Below are 15,059 nucleotides of genomic sequence, written 5' to 3'. Positions count from 1 at the left end.
GGCTGCTTGAGCCTCGAGGTACTCGCCAGTTCCAGGCTGAGGAGCGAGAGCCGTGTAAACCCGTAACCCAGTGTGTCCTTAATCGACTGCAAGACTGCCAGTACAGGTGGAGGAAATCGCCACGTTGCATGACGTGGCCCCCCGCGTGCGCAGCGCCCGGCGTGGCAGCCAGCCGCTCTCACGCACCAACAGTCAACAGGTCGGATTGTGCCCGAATGCCCTGGCGGTGGGCGGAACGCTGTACGTAGTTCTACGCCACATGAGGTACATAACCTTGCGGAAGACGCCCTGTGGCATCCAGAATTCCAGATGTGTCTTTTACCGAGTATGCAGTCTTACCACACTGGCCGTTACCACTCCGGTCGCCCCCGCTCCGCCCGTCCTCGTGGCTACCGCCGGCGGCCCACACACACGCGCACGGTGCCCTGCACGGCAACACCTTCGCACTCCTGGCCACCATCCTCGTATACCAGCTACAGCAAACCAAAACCTCTACTCCAGTCTACAGTAGTGTCCTGTGTGTTGCTGTGCGCCCCCCCACTCGCAACAATGAGACACAACAGGCCGCCGGCCACCGCCCACACGCCCCTGACGCGGCCCCTGACACGCCCGCAACACGCCACGGCGCTGGGCCTGCTTCATCTTCTGCGGAGCATCTACCGTATCCATTCTAATCCTGCGCAGTAGTGCGAGTCCACCATTACGTCTACCCAGCCCCCTCGAATTTCCGCGAACTCCCGCCGTAAACGCGCAAACGGTGATTCAACCTGATTGACGTTGGGACCAGCCGCTAGCTGGCTCTGCTGCCTGCCGGCCTGTCGCCCCCCCCTTGTATCCTGTTCCCAATGTTTTTAACCCTGCAACCCCCCACAGTTCAAGCAACAGGGCCCTGCCCATCTCTCCCTAATGCGATTTGTCCACGCTTCGAAGCCCGATCATGGACAGGACCGCCTCCCCGGCGCCGCCCTCCTTGCCGCCGCTGCCGCTACCGCTCTCGCGGCCGCCGCCGCCTATCAGGACCTCCTGCGTCGTGGAGTTGTGGGGTTCGTTTATTGTGTCAGGCCATGTCTCACACTTGTGCATTCGTATTTCACCAGCAGGCGCTAGCAAACGCACGACGTACAAAGGCATTCACGCGCGCTAGAGATCAAACGCATTGTACAAACGCAATGTGAACCAACAGTCGCAGGACACACCTTAACGACGATTACGCACGCCATAACGCTCGCCCAACCCCCCGCCCCCGCCCCTCCACACGCACCCGCATAATCCACTCCTCCTCCCCAAACACAAACACGTACGCCTCACCTTGAGACCGCTGCCGCCCGCCCCGCCGCCGCCGCGGCCCGAGCCGCCGCCGCCGCCGCCACCTCCTCCGCCGCCGCCGTTGCGCGCCAGCTGCCTCTGCAGGCGCGGCCGTATGACATTGCGGCTGAGCGCCTTCATCACCTCATCCAACAGCACCACCGGGGCGGACAGCCAGCTGCGCAGTCGGGGTGGGGGGGGGGGGGGGTTGGGGGGGGGGGTTAACTTTGAACCAATCCCGTAAGGAAACAGTCGTGCTGCTGGGGGTTGAGGTGGGGTGGGGTTGGGGTGGGGTGGTGGCAGAGGAAGAAGAATGAGCAGCAGCGATGGAAGTGAGGGGAATACAATATGTATATTGGTGACCGCCGCGGCCGGTGTTTCTGGTGGGCTAATGCCATCGGCCGCAATAGCGCACGCGAATGCTAATATCTGCTGCTACTATCCTGTTCCCAACTTAACCTTGCAACCCCACCCAGCACCCCTCCCCACCCCTCCCCTCCCCGCACCCTCCCCAGCGCCACTCACACCACGGCCGCCCACTCCGCGCCGCTGAGCCCGGTGACGCCGAACAGCGCGGCGGCCGGCGGTGCGTACAAGATGAGCGCGTGCAGGCCCAGGCTGGTGGCGATGGCACCCAGCAGCCAGCGGTTGTCCCAGGGGGGAATGGTCTGTAGGGGTTGGGGTTGTGGGGTGTTGCATGGTGTGGGGTTTAGTATGGTGTGGAGTTTTGGTGGGTTGAGGTGGGTTGGGGTGGGTTGGGTGGTGTCGTGGTAGGTGAATGAAGAAGGGAAAGCGGAGTTGTGATAGTGGGGGTGGGGTGGCGCTGCTAGGGGAGTGGAGCATCCGGTACAGCGGGGTGATACGGCAAGTTAAGGTGAGTAGCGCGGGGTGGGAGGTGTGGGAGCCCGCTGCCCCTCCGTTCCCCTCCTCCTCACTCTCTCCTCGCCCCCGCTCCAACCTCGCCCCCGTTCCCCTTAACTCCGCCCCACACGCCGTCCCCCTCGCTCAACTGCCCCCAAAAGAACCCTCCCCCCAAACAAACCCAACCCTCCACCCACGCCACCCCCACCCGCCTCTACCCCCCTCCACCCACCCGCCCCCCTCCACACCCACCCAACCCCTCCTCCACCCCCCCACCCGCCCCCCTCCACACCCACCCAACCCCTCCTCCACCCCCACCCGCATCCACCCCTCCTCCACCGAACCCGTCCCGCCCCCTCCCCTCCACCCACCAGCAGGCTGGCGTCCTCGCTCAGGTTGTTTAGGGCGTTGAACATCTCCACCACCACCAGCACACTCATGGCGATGGTGCGCGGGTGGCGGCTGCCGAACACGTCGCAGCTGTAGCCGGCGGCCTTGGCGGACGCCTCCGTGCACCTGCCAGGGGGTGGGGGGAAGAGGGTGGGGTTGAGGAGGGGCGGAGGTTACATCCATGCCCAACGGCATGTGTCAAAAATGGAAGATGGGAAGGTCACATGCATGAGTAGTCAAGAAGAAGCGAGGTGGAGGGGAGGGTAGAGGGGAGGGCGGTGGGGAGGGGGGACTGTTTGCACCATTCCCAGTCAGCAATCCCAGTGACGGAAGGTGTGCCGAGCGGGACACAGCCCCCCCCCCCCCCCCATGTCCACACACGTGCCCCACACGGCCTGACGACCACAGCGGCACAGCCCCAGCAACGTCCACGTCCGCAGCCGCCCAGCCGCCCAGCCCCTTGTGTCTCAACACCCACGGGCACCCGCCCACCCACCCACCCATCCACCCACCCACCCACGGGCACCCACCCTCTCCCTGTCCCTCGCCCTCTCCCTCACTCTCCCCCGCATCCACACTCACTTCTGGAAGGAGGTCAGCTGCCCCCAGGTCAGGCCGCCGCCGCCCTCGTGCGCCAGGAACCACCACAGGAAGCCGCCCACAGTGGCCAGCCCCACGTACATGCCCACCACCAGGTAGCGCACAAACAGCCAGCCGTTGACAATGGGCTCGTCCAGCCTGTGTGTGTTTTGGGGTGAGGTGGCGGTTGTTGGGGTTGGTTGGTTGGTTGGTTGGTTGGTTGCCGGGATCAGGGGGAGTATAAGGTAGTGCTGGTGTGGATTGGGGTGGCAGCCGGACACACCCACATCTGCAAACCCACGTCCGCCCCCACCCCCTCCCTCCCTGTCCCTCCCCACTTCTTAAATAATCATGACTGTAACTCCATCTCCGCCTCCCTCCCTGTCCCTCCCTCCCTGTCCCTCCCTCCCTCCCTCCCCACCTGCGCGGTGGCCTGCTCATGATGTCCTTGTCTGGGCGGTTGAAGCCCAGCGCCGTGGCGGGCAGGCCGTCAGTCACCAGGTTCACCCACAGCAGCTGCGGGCGGGTGTGTGTGTGTGGGTGTGTGTGTGTGTGTGTGTCTGTGCGTGTGTTAAAGAGCACAAGGAAAACATTACGCGTGTGCGTGTGTGTGTGTGTGTGTGTGCGTGTTGGGGGGGGATGTGCAGTGGTGGTGGTGTGAAAATAAGAAAACATGGTATGGAAAAAGGACGGCAGGGAATCGTGTTTGGGACGTAGGTGTGCATATGTGTGTGTGTGTGTGTGTGTGTGTGTGTGTGTGTGTGTGTGTGACAATCAGGAACTGTGGGTGTGCGTGTGCTGGGGATAGAATGCGTGTGGCCCGCAGTTAAGCACGCCCCCCCCCCAGGCCCCCCCCCACAGCACCCCCCACACACATGCCCACACACCCGCCCGCCCACCTGCACTGGCGTGAGCACCTCGGGCACGCCCAGCAGCGCCGCCACGAAGATGGCCACCACCTCGCCGATGTTGGAGCTGATCATGTAGCTGCGCGCGGGGGAGGTTAGGAATAAGCGGTAGAGGATGTGTGGGGGGAGGTTTGGGGGGGAGCGGGGGAAGTGTGTATGTGTGTGTATGTGTGTGTATGTGTGTGTGTAAAGACGGTACGGAGAAGTGTAGCGAAGTAGACAGCAGGCGTAGGGGTGCGCGTAATGATGCGTCTCACCGGATGAACTGCTTGGTGTTGTTGTATATGGCGCGGCCCTCAGCCACAGCCGACACAATGGTGGCGAAGTTGTCGTCTGGGGGCCGCGGCGGCGGGGTGGGTAGGTGGGCCGGTGGGTAGGGTGGTTGGAGGGGACAGGGTAGCGGCCAACCGTGCGCCAATGGAGCGGAACCCCCACCGCACCCTGCACCCCCCACCCCTCTCCCCCGTCCACCCATCCCAAACCTACACGCCACGCTTTCTCCCCGCCCCCCGCTCACCCGCCAGCACCATGTCTGACGCGCCCTTGGCCACCCTCGAAACCCACACGCTTGCCCTCCCTGCCCCCCCCCTAAAACACACACGCCACGCCCTCCCGCTCACCCGCCAGCACCATGTCTGACGCGCCCTTGGCCACCCTCGAAACCCACACGCCACGCCCTCCCCCCAAAACACACACGCCACGCTCCCCCTCACCCGCCAGCACCATGTCGCTTGCGCCCTTGGCCACCGCGGTGCCGCTGCCCATGGCCACGCCTATGTCGGCGCGGCTGAGGGCGGGCGCGTCGTTGACGCCGTCGCCCGTCATGGCCACCACGTGACCCTGCAGGGGGGGGGGGAGGGGGGGAGGGACAGGGGCAGAGGGGGAGGAGGGGAGGGTGAGGGAGGGAAGGGGGACCGAGGGAGGAAGGGAGGAAGGCGGGAGGGAGGGCGAGGGCGGAGGACATCTAGGTGAGTGGCAGGTGATGTGGCAGACGTCGTATGCATCCGCGCGGAACCGTGCTGACACACCCATGACCAATGCGACACACTGCCAACCCCCGGTCCCCCCCCTCCAACCCTGACGCGAAACCCTGGACACGCGCCCCTCTCACCCGCGCCCGCAGCTGCTCCACCAGCCGCAGTTTGTGCATGGGCTCCACGCGGCTCAAAACCACCACGTTGTCAACCGCCGCCGCCTGCTCGTCCGAGCTAAAACCGCCGCCGCCCGCCAGCGCGTCGAACTCCTGGCCAGTGTACGACAGGCCGCGAAGCGCCGCCTCGTCTGCCTCCGCGTCAGCGTCGTCGTACATGTTGTGGTTTTGGTAGCCGTAGGGGGAGGAGGAGGCGGCGCCGCCGCCGCGGGAGAGGGGCGGCAGCATTCCCACCTGCGGCACGAACACACGACATGTGCAGAGCGTGTGTGTCAGATCGTGTGCCAAACGCCAGACCCGTTGCATATACAGGGAAAGTAGGGTTTTGAAGCGCAAGCACGCACCGCAGACGCCTGCTGCCGCCCCTAAACCCCGCTCGCCCACACACACACACACACACACACACACACACACACACACACACGCGCACGCTCCCACCTGTCGTGCCACGGCCTCCGCAGTGGACTTGTTGTCGCCCGTGACCATGACCACTCGGATGCCGGCCTGGGGTGGGGTGTGGGGCGTGGGTTGTGGAGGGTGGGTTGTGGAGGGGTTGTGGAGGGGTTGTGGAGGGGTTGTGGAGGGCGGGAAAGCGTGCGTGGTAGCGCGTGTGAGACGGGATCGGCCCAGCGGGCCCCGCGCCCCCGATCGGCTTGCGCTGTGTGCAGCGGCCTGTGCAACAGCACCCGCCCCTGCCCAGTCCCAATTCGCCTAGAGCCCAAACATCCCCATTCAAACACCCAGCCCAAACACCCGGTCCTGAACACCCCGTCCTAAACACCCAGCCTAACCACTAAACACCCGCCCCCCACCACCTCGCCACCTTCCCACCCACCACCTCCCCACCCAACCCCTCCTCCTCCCCCTCACCTGGCGGCACAGCTCCAGTGCGCGGGCTGCCTCGGGTCGCGGCGGGTCGTGCATGCCCACCAGCCCCAGGAAGGTCAGCCCGGCCTCGTCCGCGGGCGAGAGCTGCAGGTGGCGGCAGTGTGGTGGTGGTTGTGGTTGTGGTTGTGGTGGTGGTGGTGGTGGTGGTGTAGTGTCGATTTGAGTGAGCGTTTGCTCTTGTGGTAGCGGTTTGCGAATGGGGCTGGCGTGCGTGCACCCCTCCACCTACAACCAGTGCACACACTAACATGCACACACTTACATCCAGGCACCCGCTTTCCTTTGGGAGTGGGCATGCACAATCCGTATCACCCCATCTCCCTCCCCTCCCCTCCCCTCCCCTCCCCTCCCCTCCCCTCACCTCCCCTCCCCTCCCCTCCCCTCCCCTCCCCTCCCCTCCCCTCCCCTCCCCTCCTCGCTCCTTCCCCCTCCCCACGCTCCCACGCACCGCCTTGGAGCCGCCCGGCAGCGGCTTGTACGCCAGCGCCAGGGTGCGCAGGGCGCGGTGGCCGAACCGGCGGGTGGCGGCGGCCAGGGCGCCGCGCGCGGCGTCGGTGAGCGGCACCACTCCCTCGCCGTTGTTGGCTAGGACAGAGGTACAGCGGGCCAGGATGGACTCGGGCGCGCCCTGTGGGGTGGGACCAGATAAGTAGAGCAGGGTGGTTAGTTGGCAGGGGTTGGTAGGGAGCGCAGGTAGGAGAAGAAGTAGAGCAACTGGTACAGCGGGGAACACGGATAGGCAGGGGTGGTGTGGGTGAGGACGTAAGGTCCTCCCCTCGTCCCTGTCCCATGCCCGCTCCTCCTTCCTCTCGCCCCATCCCCCTCCTCTCCCACCTCCTCGCCTTGCAGCGTATTTACTTGCTGTTTCCTGAGTCCTCTGCTTGAATCCTGATCCCCACGTTTCAACCTTGCAACCTCCCGCCTCCTCCCTCTCGCCCGCACCTTGCTCCACATTATGCTGCGCGTGTCGCCCACCACCATCACACTCATCATCTTCCGGTCCCTGTGGTGTGCGTGCGAGGGGGTTACATTCGTGATTATTTACGAAATGAAGGCGTAGCCATGTACAGTAGCATAGCAGACGCGTAAACATGGAACTGCCAACGTCTGCATGGTGGAAGAGAGTAACGTGGAAAGAGGGCGCAGGGCGCTTAGAGGTGGCACGGCCTGTCACGGTCTCTCACGGTCTGGCACGGTGTTGGGTACGTCCTGATGTAAACAGTAAAGCAAAGCAGAGAAGGAACGGCAAGCGAAGAAACAGTAGCTCCAATGTTGAAACCCTCGAGCATGAGCCAAAACCCAGCCCGCCTGCCCATCACAAACAACCCTCACCGTGTGAACTCCAGAGTGGCATTGCGGTTGAACCGCTCCGCCCAGTGAGCGTTACAGGCCAGGCCGCCGCGGCCGCCAACCGCGCCGGCGCCGCCGCCGCCGCGGCCGGAGCCGCCGGCCGCCGGGCCGCCGCCCAGTCCGGCGGCGGCGGCGGAGCCAGCTGGTACGTAGACGTGGGGGTGATCGGCGACCGAGGCGGGCAGTCCCACCTGTGCGGGGGGGGGGGGTTTACATGCATTAGCCAGGTACAAAGGTACACAGTAGTCGTCGTTACCGATGTCTGCGGAGTCCAGCGTCCGGGAGGGGTTTCCATGCATGTTAAGTAAGACGAGAGGGCGTAGCCAGGGAGGGGGGGGCAAGGCCCCTTGGGGTAACGTTGATGCGGGCGATTAAACAGCGAAGGAAAAGGCGCGCGGGTGGTGGAGCGGCGAAGCGCTAGCTGCCGCACGCGCATAACACCGCCTGAGTCCGCGTCACCTACAGCGCTCTCCTTGTAACGCATGCCAGCCACGTGTCATACACCTGCCCCACGTTCCCCACATTGCACGCACGCACGCATGCACGCACGCACGCACGCACGCACGCGCGCGCGCACGCACGCACGCACGCACGTACATACACACCCACACACGCTTCCCCCCCCACACACACATACACACCACACGCGCACCTTCTCCGCAAACACTCGCAGTGCCAGTTCTGTGGCCTCGCCGATGCGCTGGTAGGTGCCTGCGCAATGGAGGGGTGGGGAATGGACAGAGGCAGGGCCAGTGGCTGTTACATCCATTTTCGTGCATCGAGGACCACGTAACAACGAGTCGTCGCCTGTGACATTCTGCACCACCACCGACACACAAATACACCCCACACTCACAAACGCAGACCTACTCATGAATGTAACCACCTTCCACGCCCCCCCCCCTCACTTCATATTTGATACACACCATCCCATGGATGGCTACCCCCCCTCACATCCTCACACGCACCCTTGTCCGGCCTGTAGACCAGTGCGCTGTCGTTGCACAGCGCCGCGCCCATGGCCAGGTGCAGCAGGCAGGGGCTGTCGGCGGGGCGCTGGAGCACCGCGCCGCCGGGGCCCAGGATCATGCCGTCGGGGGAGTAGGTGGTGCCTGCGGGGGTTTTGCAAGGATTGGTGCAGAGAAGTGTTGCGAAGTAGGCAGCAGGCGTGGTGTTGCGCGGGTACCGATGACCGACGGGGGGGTCCATGCATGTTGAACAAGACGAGAGGGCGTAGCCAGGAGCAATGGTACAGATGTCACGTAGTCGTGGGTTGGGGGGCGTGGGAGGGTGGGTGGGAAGAGGCTGGAGAGAATGAAGGTCAGACGGGTCAGGATGCGGGGTGCTATGCGGGACACCCCACGCCCTGCCTGTCCCTGGTACCAACCCCCTGCTCCCCCGCATCCCCCCCCCCGCCGCCTCACTGCTCCCCTCACCCATCGCCTCACTGCTTCCCCCGCCCCCCCCCCGCCCCCCTCCTCACTCCGCCTACGCACGCACCCGTGATGCTGAACTCCATGAGGGCGCTGCCGCCCGCCGCACACGACTGAACCACCGCACAGCCCACGGCGCTCATCTGGGGGACGGGGGGGATTACATTCATGATTAGTTAAGAAGTGAAGGCGTAGCCAGGGGGGGGAGGCAGGGCGGGGGGTTATAAGCACCAGCCCAAACTCAACCAAACCACATCAAGGGAGGGAGGGGTTTGGGGCGGGGGTTGTCTCCACCACCCAGGGGGAGGGGATCAGGGGCGAGTGGCAGATGGCAGGGCTGGGGTGGAGAGACCGAATGTAAAAACACGGACGGGGCGCTGCCCTGGCCTGCCTGCCCTGGTCGAGTGCCTGTCGTCCTGCCTCCCTGGCGCTGCCTGACGCATTTGCAACAGCCGACCCGCACCCACCTGGTTGGTGGTGAGGGTGCCGGTCTTGTCGGAGCAGATGACGGTGGTGCAGCCCAGCGTCTCCACGGAGGGCAGCGAGCTGGCGGGGAACCACACACACGCACACACACCAGATATACACATACACACAACCTTGCACTGGCAGCCATACAGGACGCACACAGGAGACACGTCCGTGGTCTGCCTTTGGCAGTCAGTCACACAGGGCCGGTGCCGGCGCCGCAGTGCGCTACCACCGCTTGATATCCGTGAGGACCAAACAACCCATTGGGAGCGGTGGAAACACCCGCTGCCCATTCTCCACCCAGCTACCCCCCGTCCCCACTCCGCCCCCCCCCCCGCCCAAAGCTCTCACCGCACGATGGCGTTCTGTTTGGCCATCTTGCGTGTGCCCAGCGCCAGGCAGGTGGTGACCACCGCTGGCAGGCCCTCAGGGATGGCGGCCACAGCCAGAGCCACAGCGATCTACAGCAGAGGCAGATGATGGTGAATACCAGCCCAAATGATACCAAAACAAGCTAAAACGAGGGGTTGAAGGGATGTTTGGCGGAGGCGAGGTGGCTGGGTGCTGCCTCGACTGCCTTCACCGCATCGGCGTCCCTTCTCTTCCCCCTTGAGTCTCGAAATGTGCATAGATGGCCAAACTCTACCTCCGCACTCTGGATCCCATCAGTCGGGTTTGGAAGAACACCTACCGCTCCCCACGCCCCTGTCTCACACCCGTGCCTCAGACTTCCATATTGCACCTGTGGAATAACTACCCCTCCCTCTCCCTGCCCCCTTTTAATCACTCCTTTCCCCATGAACTACCCTACCTCCCCCTCCCCCCAGGCCCGCACCTTGGTTCAACGTTAACCCCCCAGTCCCGCACCTTGAGGTAGTATAGCGCGCCGCTGAGCCAGCCGCCCAGGGCGGGGTCCTTGAAGCGGTTGATGTTCATCAGCCACACAATGACGCAGATGGCTGCCGGGGGAGGGGCAGCGAGGCAGCGACCGCCGGCTCAAACAACCAGCAGAACACAAAACTACTACATAACGAAAAGCTGTGAGAAAAACAACAACAACTGCCGTCACTCACTCGCGATGACCTTGCTCAGCAGCTCGCCGAACTCGTCCAGCTTTTGCTTCAGCGGCGTCTTCTCATCGGCGCCGTCGGCGGCCGATAGCGCGTCCCGGATGCGGCCTATGGCGGTTGAGGCGCCGGTGCCCACCACGATGCCGCGCCCGCGACCCGACGTCACCAGTGTGCCCTGTAGCAGTGGTATATGTGCTTTTATTGACGATGCTTTATGGAAACAAATGCGCACGGCGTAGTTGGTTGTGTGGTGAAAACAAGTCTACGAGGTGTACACGTGTGTATGTGTGTGTGTGTGTATGTGTGTGTGTGTGTGTGTGTGTGTGTGTGTGTGTGTGTGTGTGTGTGTGTGTGTGTGTGTGTGTGTGTGTCGCATTGGACTGCAATACCTGCAGCCGTGCGCCTCCCCTGCCCCCTCGTCATGCATGGAGCGCCCCACGCCCCACCTTGCCACGCCCCCCAGACATACACACACGCCCCCTCCGCCCTCCCTCCTTCCCTCCCACCCTCACCGAGAACATCATGTTGGTCTTGTCCTGGTACACCGGGTTGTCTTTGAGCACTGGGCGGACCTGTGCGGGGTTGTGGAGGTTGACTCTGAACCAATCCCGTGGGGTTGTGGGGAGATAGGGATGAGAAGTGGTACCACCCGGTTATGAGGATGGGGATGAACACGCGTGGGGGCGAAAAACAAGGTGGACGGGTATCGTAGGGGACACGCACAGGAGGGGTTTCAGGTATGTGCGTGCCTTTACACACGCAAGGTGACACGTGCGATCGGTTCGACCAACTGCAAGTCAGCAGGGGCCAGAACAGTCGCTGGCCCCAATCATTGCACCTGCCCCCAACAGTCGCTGGCCCCGGCAAAGACCCTCAAACCTCGACTCTGTCTACCTAAGCTGGTTTTGGGGTTTCCTTCATGGCACGCCGCGCTCGCACCCACGTTTACCGCCCACCCACCCACCACTCTCACAGCTCACACGCACACGCACACCCACACGCACATACACACCCACCCACCCATCCACCTGCCCACCTGCTTGTCCACACACCCCCAGCTCCCACGAACCCACCTGCTTGTCCACACACCCCCAGCTCCCACGAACCCACCTGCTTGTCCACACACCCCCAGCTCCCACGAACCCACCTGCTTGTCCACACACCCCCAGCTCCCACGAACCCACCTGCTTGTCCACACACCCCCAGCTCCCACGAACCCACCTGCTTGTCCACACACCCCCAGCTCCCACGAACCCACCTGCTTGTCCACACACCCCCAGCTCCCACGAACCCACCTGCTTGTCCACACACCCCCAGCTCCCACGAACCCACCTGCTTGTCCACACACCCCCAGCTCCCACGAACCCACCTGCTTGTCCACACACCCCCAGCCCCCACGAACCCACCTGCTTGTCCACGCTGTGGCTCTCGCCCGTCAGGATGGACTGTGGCGGCGGGGGGAGGCGGGGGAGAGGGGCAGGGGAAGAGGGGGGTTTTATGTTAATGATAAACTGTAAGAAAAGTGGTAGACCGTAGGCAATTTTAGAGGAACAACAGACGTTATCAATGGTCACCGAGGCGGCGGGAGGTAGTATGAGGGCAGGGGTGGATGAGTGGTTGTTTGGGGGGCGGCTGCGGTCGTTCTGCCCTCCTGCCACCGACCCACACAACACTTCAACACACTTCACCACCGCGCCTCACTACTGCCACACACACTGCGCCATTGACAGCCGAGTCATGCGCACATGCATGTGGCTGGACCCTTGGCCCGGCCGGGCTGCCGTGCTCACCCCCCTCTCACCCTTCGGCCCTTTGGTGTAGCTTGGATATGCTACCCCCAACCCGCACCGCATCGCACAGCATGCGAAGCCCCGCGTCTTTTCTTCCCTTGTGCTCTCTCCACACGACCAAACCCCGCCCCTCATCCGCGCCACCCCAAGCTGAGTGGCCTGGACAACCCCGCCTCTCCCCACCTGGTCCACGCGCAGCACGTTGCCCAGCAGCCCCGCCAGCCCCGCCAACCGCATGTGTCACACACAATTGCACACACGAAACACACACGCACGCGCCCGAAACCCCCATACCCCCCCCCCCGCCTCTCTCCGCACCTGGTCCACGCGCAGCACGTTGCCCAGCAGCCCCGCCAGCCGCGTGTCTGCCGGCACCTTGGCGCCCACCGCCACCTCCACCACGTCCCCCGGCACCAGGTCCCCCGCCGGCACCAGCTGCAGCACGCCGTTGCGCAGGACCGTGGCGCTCTCAGCCTGCGGGTGTGCGGGAGTGGGATTGGGTTTGGAGGTGCGGGAGTGGGATTGGGAATGGGAGTGGGGAGGGGGTAACGGCAGGTGTGGTGTGGAGGTTGTGCAGTGGTGCACGCCTGGCGCAGCGGTGTTGTCGTGTCGCATGCATAACCCGCGCACACGCGCACACGCATACCGTACACACACTTGTGCTTTCCTGACGCCACACACGCGTGCCACACACACACATGCACGCGCGCGCGCACACACACATACACACATGCTTGCTCACCTCGTAGGCTTTGAGCTCCTCAATCGCCTGCTCCGCGTTGCGCTCAGTCACCACTCCCACCGTGGCTGCAGCAGGGCACACGAGGTCGGGGTCAATGGTCCGGAAGCGGGGTTAAACGGGCTTCGCGATGGGGTTTGCTTGGAATTGCATGCTAATTTGCTCGCTGACCATTTGTTTCCAGCTCACAACGCTCACTCCCGGCTAGTGAACGACCGACCTCCACACGGATGGCCTCAGCCCAATACAATGACAGCCCAAGCCACGTCCTGGGCTACGCTGCAGGGTTGTCTCACAGCCCCGTCCTCCGCCTCCGAGTTCTCCGCCAACAGCCACTCCTGTGTGTCCATGCCCGGATCCACCGCCGCCGCCGCCCCGGTGCCGACGTCCCCTGCCGTTGCAGTGCTGCTGCTGCTGTCCGCCGCCGCTGCCGTGCTGCCGCACTGCCACCAGCGCCACCGGTTGCAGCCCCGGCGCCCTATCCCCCAGGCCCCTCCCCTCCCGTCTGCCTCACGCACACACACCGTTTGCAATGAGGATGAGGATGATGACAAACGGCTCCACCAGGGACCTGTGCGTGTGGCGGCGGCAGGGAGCGGCACGGGGTGCGTGTGGGTCTTCCACGCGTCCACCCCACAACGTCCGTGCTGCACCACAACACGCATGTACACGCAACCACACGCATGCACCCACCCAAACCCCCCGCACACACGCCCACACTCACCCACCCACCCACCCACACACACACACACACACACACGCACACACACACACACACACACACACACACGCGCGCACACACACACCCTCCCCCCACACACACGCAGCGCCACACGCACCCCAGCACGCCCTCGCCGTCGCTCATGGCGATGATGAAGTCCGCCACCGCCGCAGCCAGCAGAATCTGTGTTGGGGGGGGGGGCACACAAGGGATGAAAACACACAGTAACGCGTCTGCAATGCGGTGCGGCACTGCCGGCATTGCCTTGCTACACCCGCAGGCTTTCGGTTGTGGCGCGGCTGACGTCATACGCGGCAACTTGTTTGCCCCACTGCCGCAAGCCACCGACCGCCACGCACCCACCGCCGCCCACAACTGTCTACCAGCAAACCCACTAGCCCACCCACGGTTTGTTTCTTACTTGAGTTCTCATGGCGTTGGTGCAGACAACTCACTGTGCCAACTGGACCCATCCTCAGCCCCATGAATCCTCGTGTGAGTGGTTGGTTGGTGGGAGTGGCGGAAACGACCCACCCCTGCGCACCTTGACCAACAGGTCGTCAAACTGCTTCAGAATTAGCTTCCACAGCGGAGTGGCTGCAGGGCAGATGTGATTGGTGTGTTTGAATGAATGCCAGCAGCAAGTGGGGCTATACCGTTAAGGCTTCACTCCCATTCACCTGCCGAAGTCGCCGACAGTGTTGGACAGTGCCGCCCCCGCTGCCCCTGCCGCCCCTACTGTACCCCCAGTTTCCGCTGGGTGCGGAAGCTCTCCACAGCAAGCCTGCAAACCCCCCCTTCCTCTTCTCCCACAAAGCTGTCTAGCGGCCTCTGTTGACGCTGCGCCGCTCTCTCACCCTCCTCCGGAGCCAGCTCGTTGCGGCCATAGCGCGTGCGGGCCTTGAACACGTCCGTGTCCGAGAGGCCCTTGTCCAGGTCCACATTGAAGTATGCCGCGACCTACGCAGCCAGCACATTACTTTTCTCATGAGCAAACGCGGCACAGGTTTCGCAGCTTCCGCGCGCCAGGTGGCGTCCTGCCAGGCTCGCAAGCGCATCTCCATCAACAGCCCCGTGCGAGTCAAGAAGACTGAATAGCCGTTTCCAGCAGCTGCCTGTTTGATCAACGCGCTGGTGCTTGCCTGTGACACCTCCACCTCGTGCGCGTTGTTCATTCTTGCGCGTCTGTCGCGCCGCTGTGGCTGCCTACAGACTCGAAAACAATCTACTTTCTCCTATTTGAGAATCTGTCCAGCCGATTAAGGCTGATGCATTCTTATTATGGCGCTGCGTTTTGGCGCGCAACGCGTATACCAGGCAACCGGTTGCTATTTGCTGCTCTGCGCGGCCCACAGCATTGTGTGATTGTGTAAATTATCTTAAAGTGTGTCGGGCTTGGGGGCA

The 15,059-nt window shown here is 63.6% G+C and overlaps 1 protein-coding gene across 1 annotated transcript; it reads right to left on the bottom strand.

The window, feature by feature from the left end:
- Positions 1–71: 71 nt before the first annotated feature.
- On the bottom strand, positions 72–15,023 carry CHLRE_11g467795v5 (uncharacterized protein). The gene is made up of 31 exons (XM_043067549.1): positions 14,798–15,023; positions 14,513–14,615; positions 14,200–14,252; positions 13,774–13,838; positions 13,459–13,505; positions 12,938–13,002; positions 12,514–12,669; positions 11,812–11,850; positions 10,918–10,977; positions 10,409–10,580; positions 10,203–10,294; positions 9,687–9,796; positions 9,332–9,410; positions 8,932–9,007; positions 8,400–8,543; positions 8,084–8,142; positions 7,414–7,622; positions 7,024–7,084; positions 6,530–6,709; positions 6,064–6,165; positions 5,632–5,697; positions 5,155–5,427; positions 4,757–4,883; positions 4,301–4,376; positions 4,035–4,122; positions 3,557–3,651; positions 3,139–3,294; positions 2,538–2,682; positions 1,831–1,973; positions 1,309–1,483; positions 72–1,023 (listed from the first exon to the last, which is right to left on the bottom strand). Exons 1-31 carry the CDS (start codon positions 14,828–14,830, stop codon positions 904–906), a joined length of 3,369 nt encoding a protein of 1,122 aa, XP_042919545.1. The 5' UTR covers positions 14,831–15,023; the 3' UTR covers positions 72–903.
- Positions 15,024–15,059: the final 36 nt, after the last annotated feature.

Source organism: Chlamydomonas reinhardtii, chromosome 11 (genome assembly GCF_000002595.2).
Source record: "Chlamydomonas reinhardtii strain CC-503 cw92 mt+ chromosome 11, whole genome shotgun sequence".
Taxonomy (NCBI): Eukaryota; Viridiplantae; Chlorophyta; class Chlorophyceae; order Chlamydomonadales; family Chlamydomonadaceae; genus Chlamydomonas; species Chlamydomonas reinhardtii.
Note: the sequence above shows the minus strand (reverse complement) of the source record. Positions and strands in the feature narration are given on the sequence as shown.

What these genes read in the sequence shown, in the direction of transcription:
- CHLRE_11g467795v5 (XM_043067549.1), bottom strand. Translation starts at nt 14,830, where the DNA reads ATGAACAACGCGCACGAGGTGGAGGTGTCACAG. An exon ending in GCCACTCTGGAGTTCACACG is followed by an intron (nt 7,085 to 7,413) that starts GTGAGGGTTGTT and finishes CGCACACCACAG; the next exon opens with GGACCGGAAGATGATGAGTG. An exon ending in GCAGCATAATGTGGAGCAAG is followed by an intron (nt 6,710 to 7,023) that starts GTGCGGGCGAGA and finishes CCCACCCCACAG; the next exon opens with GGCGCGCCCGAGTCCATCCT.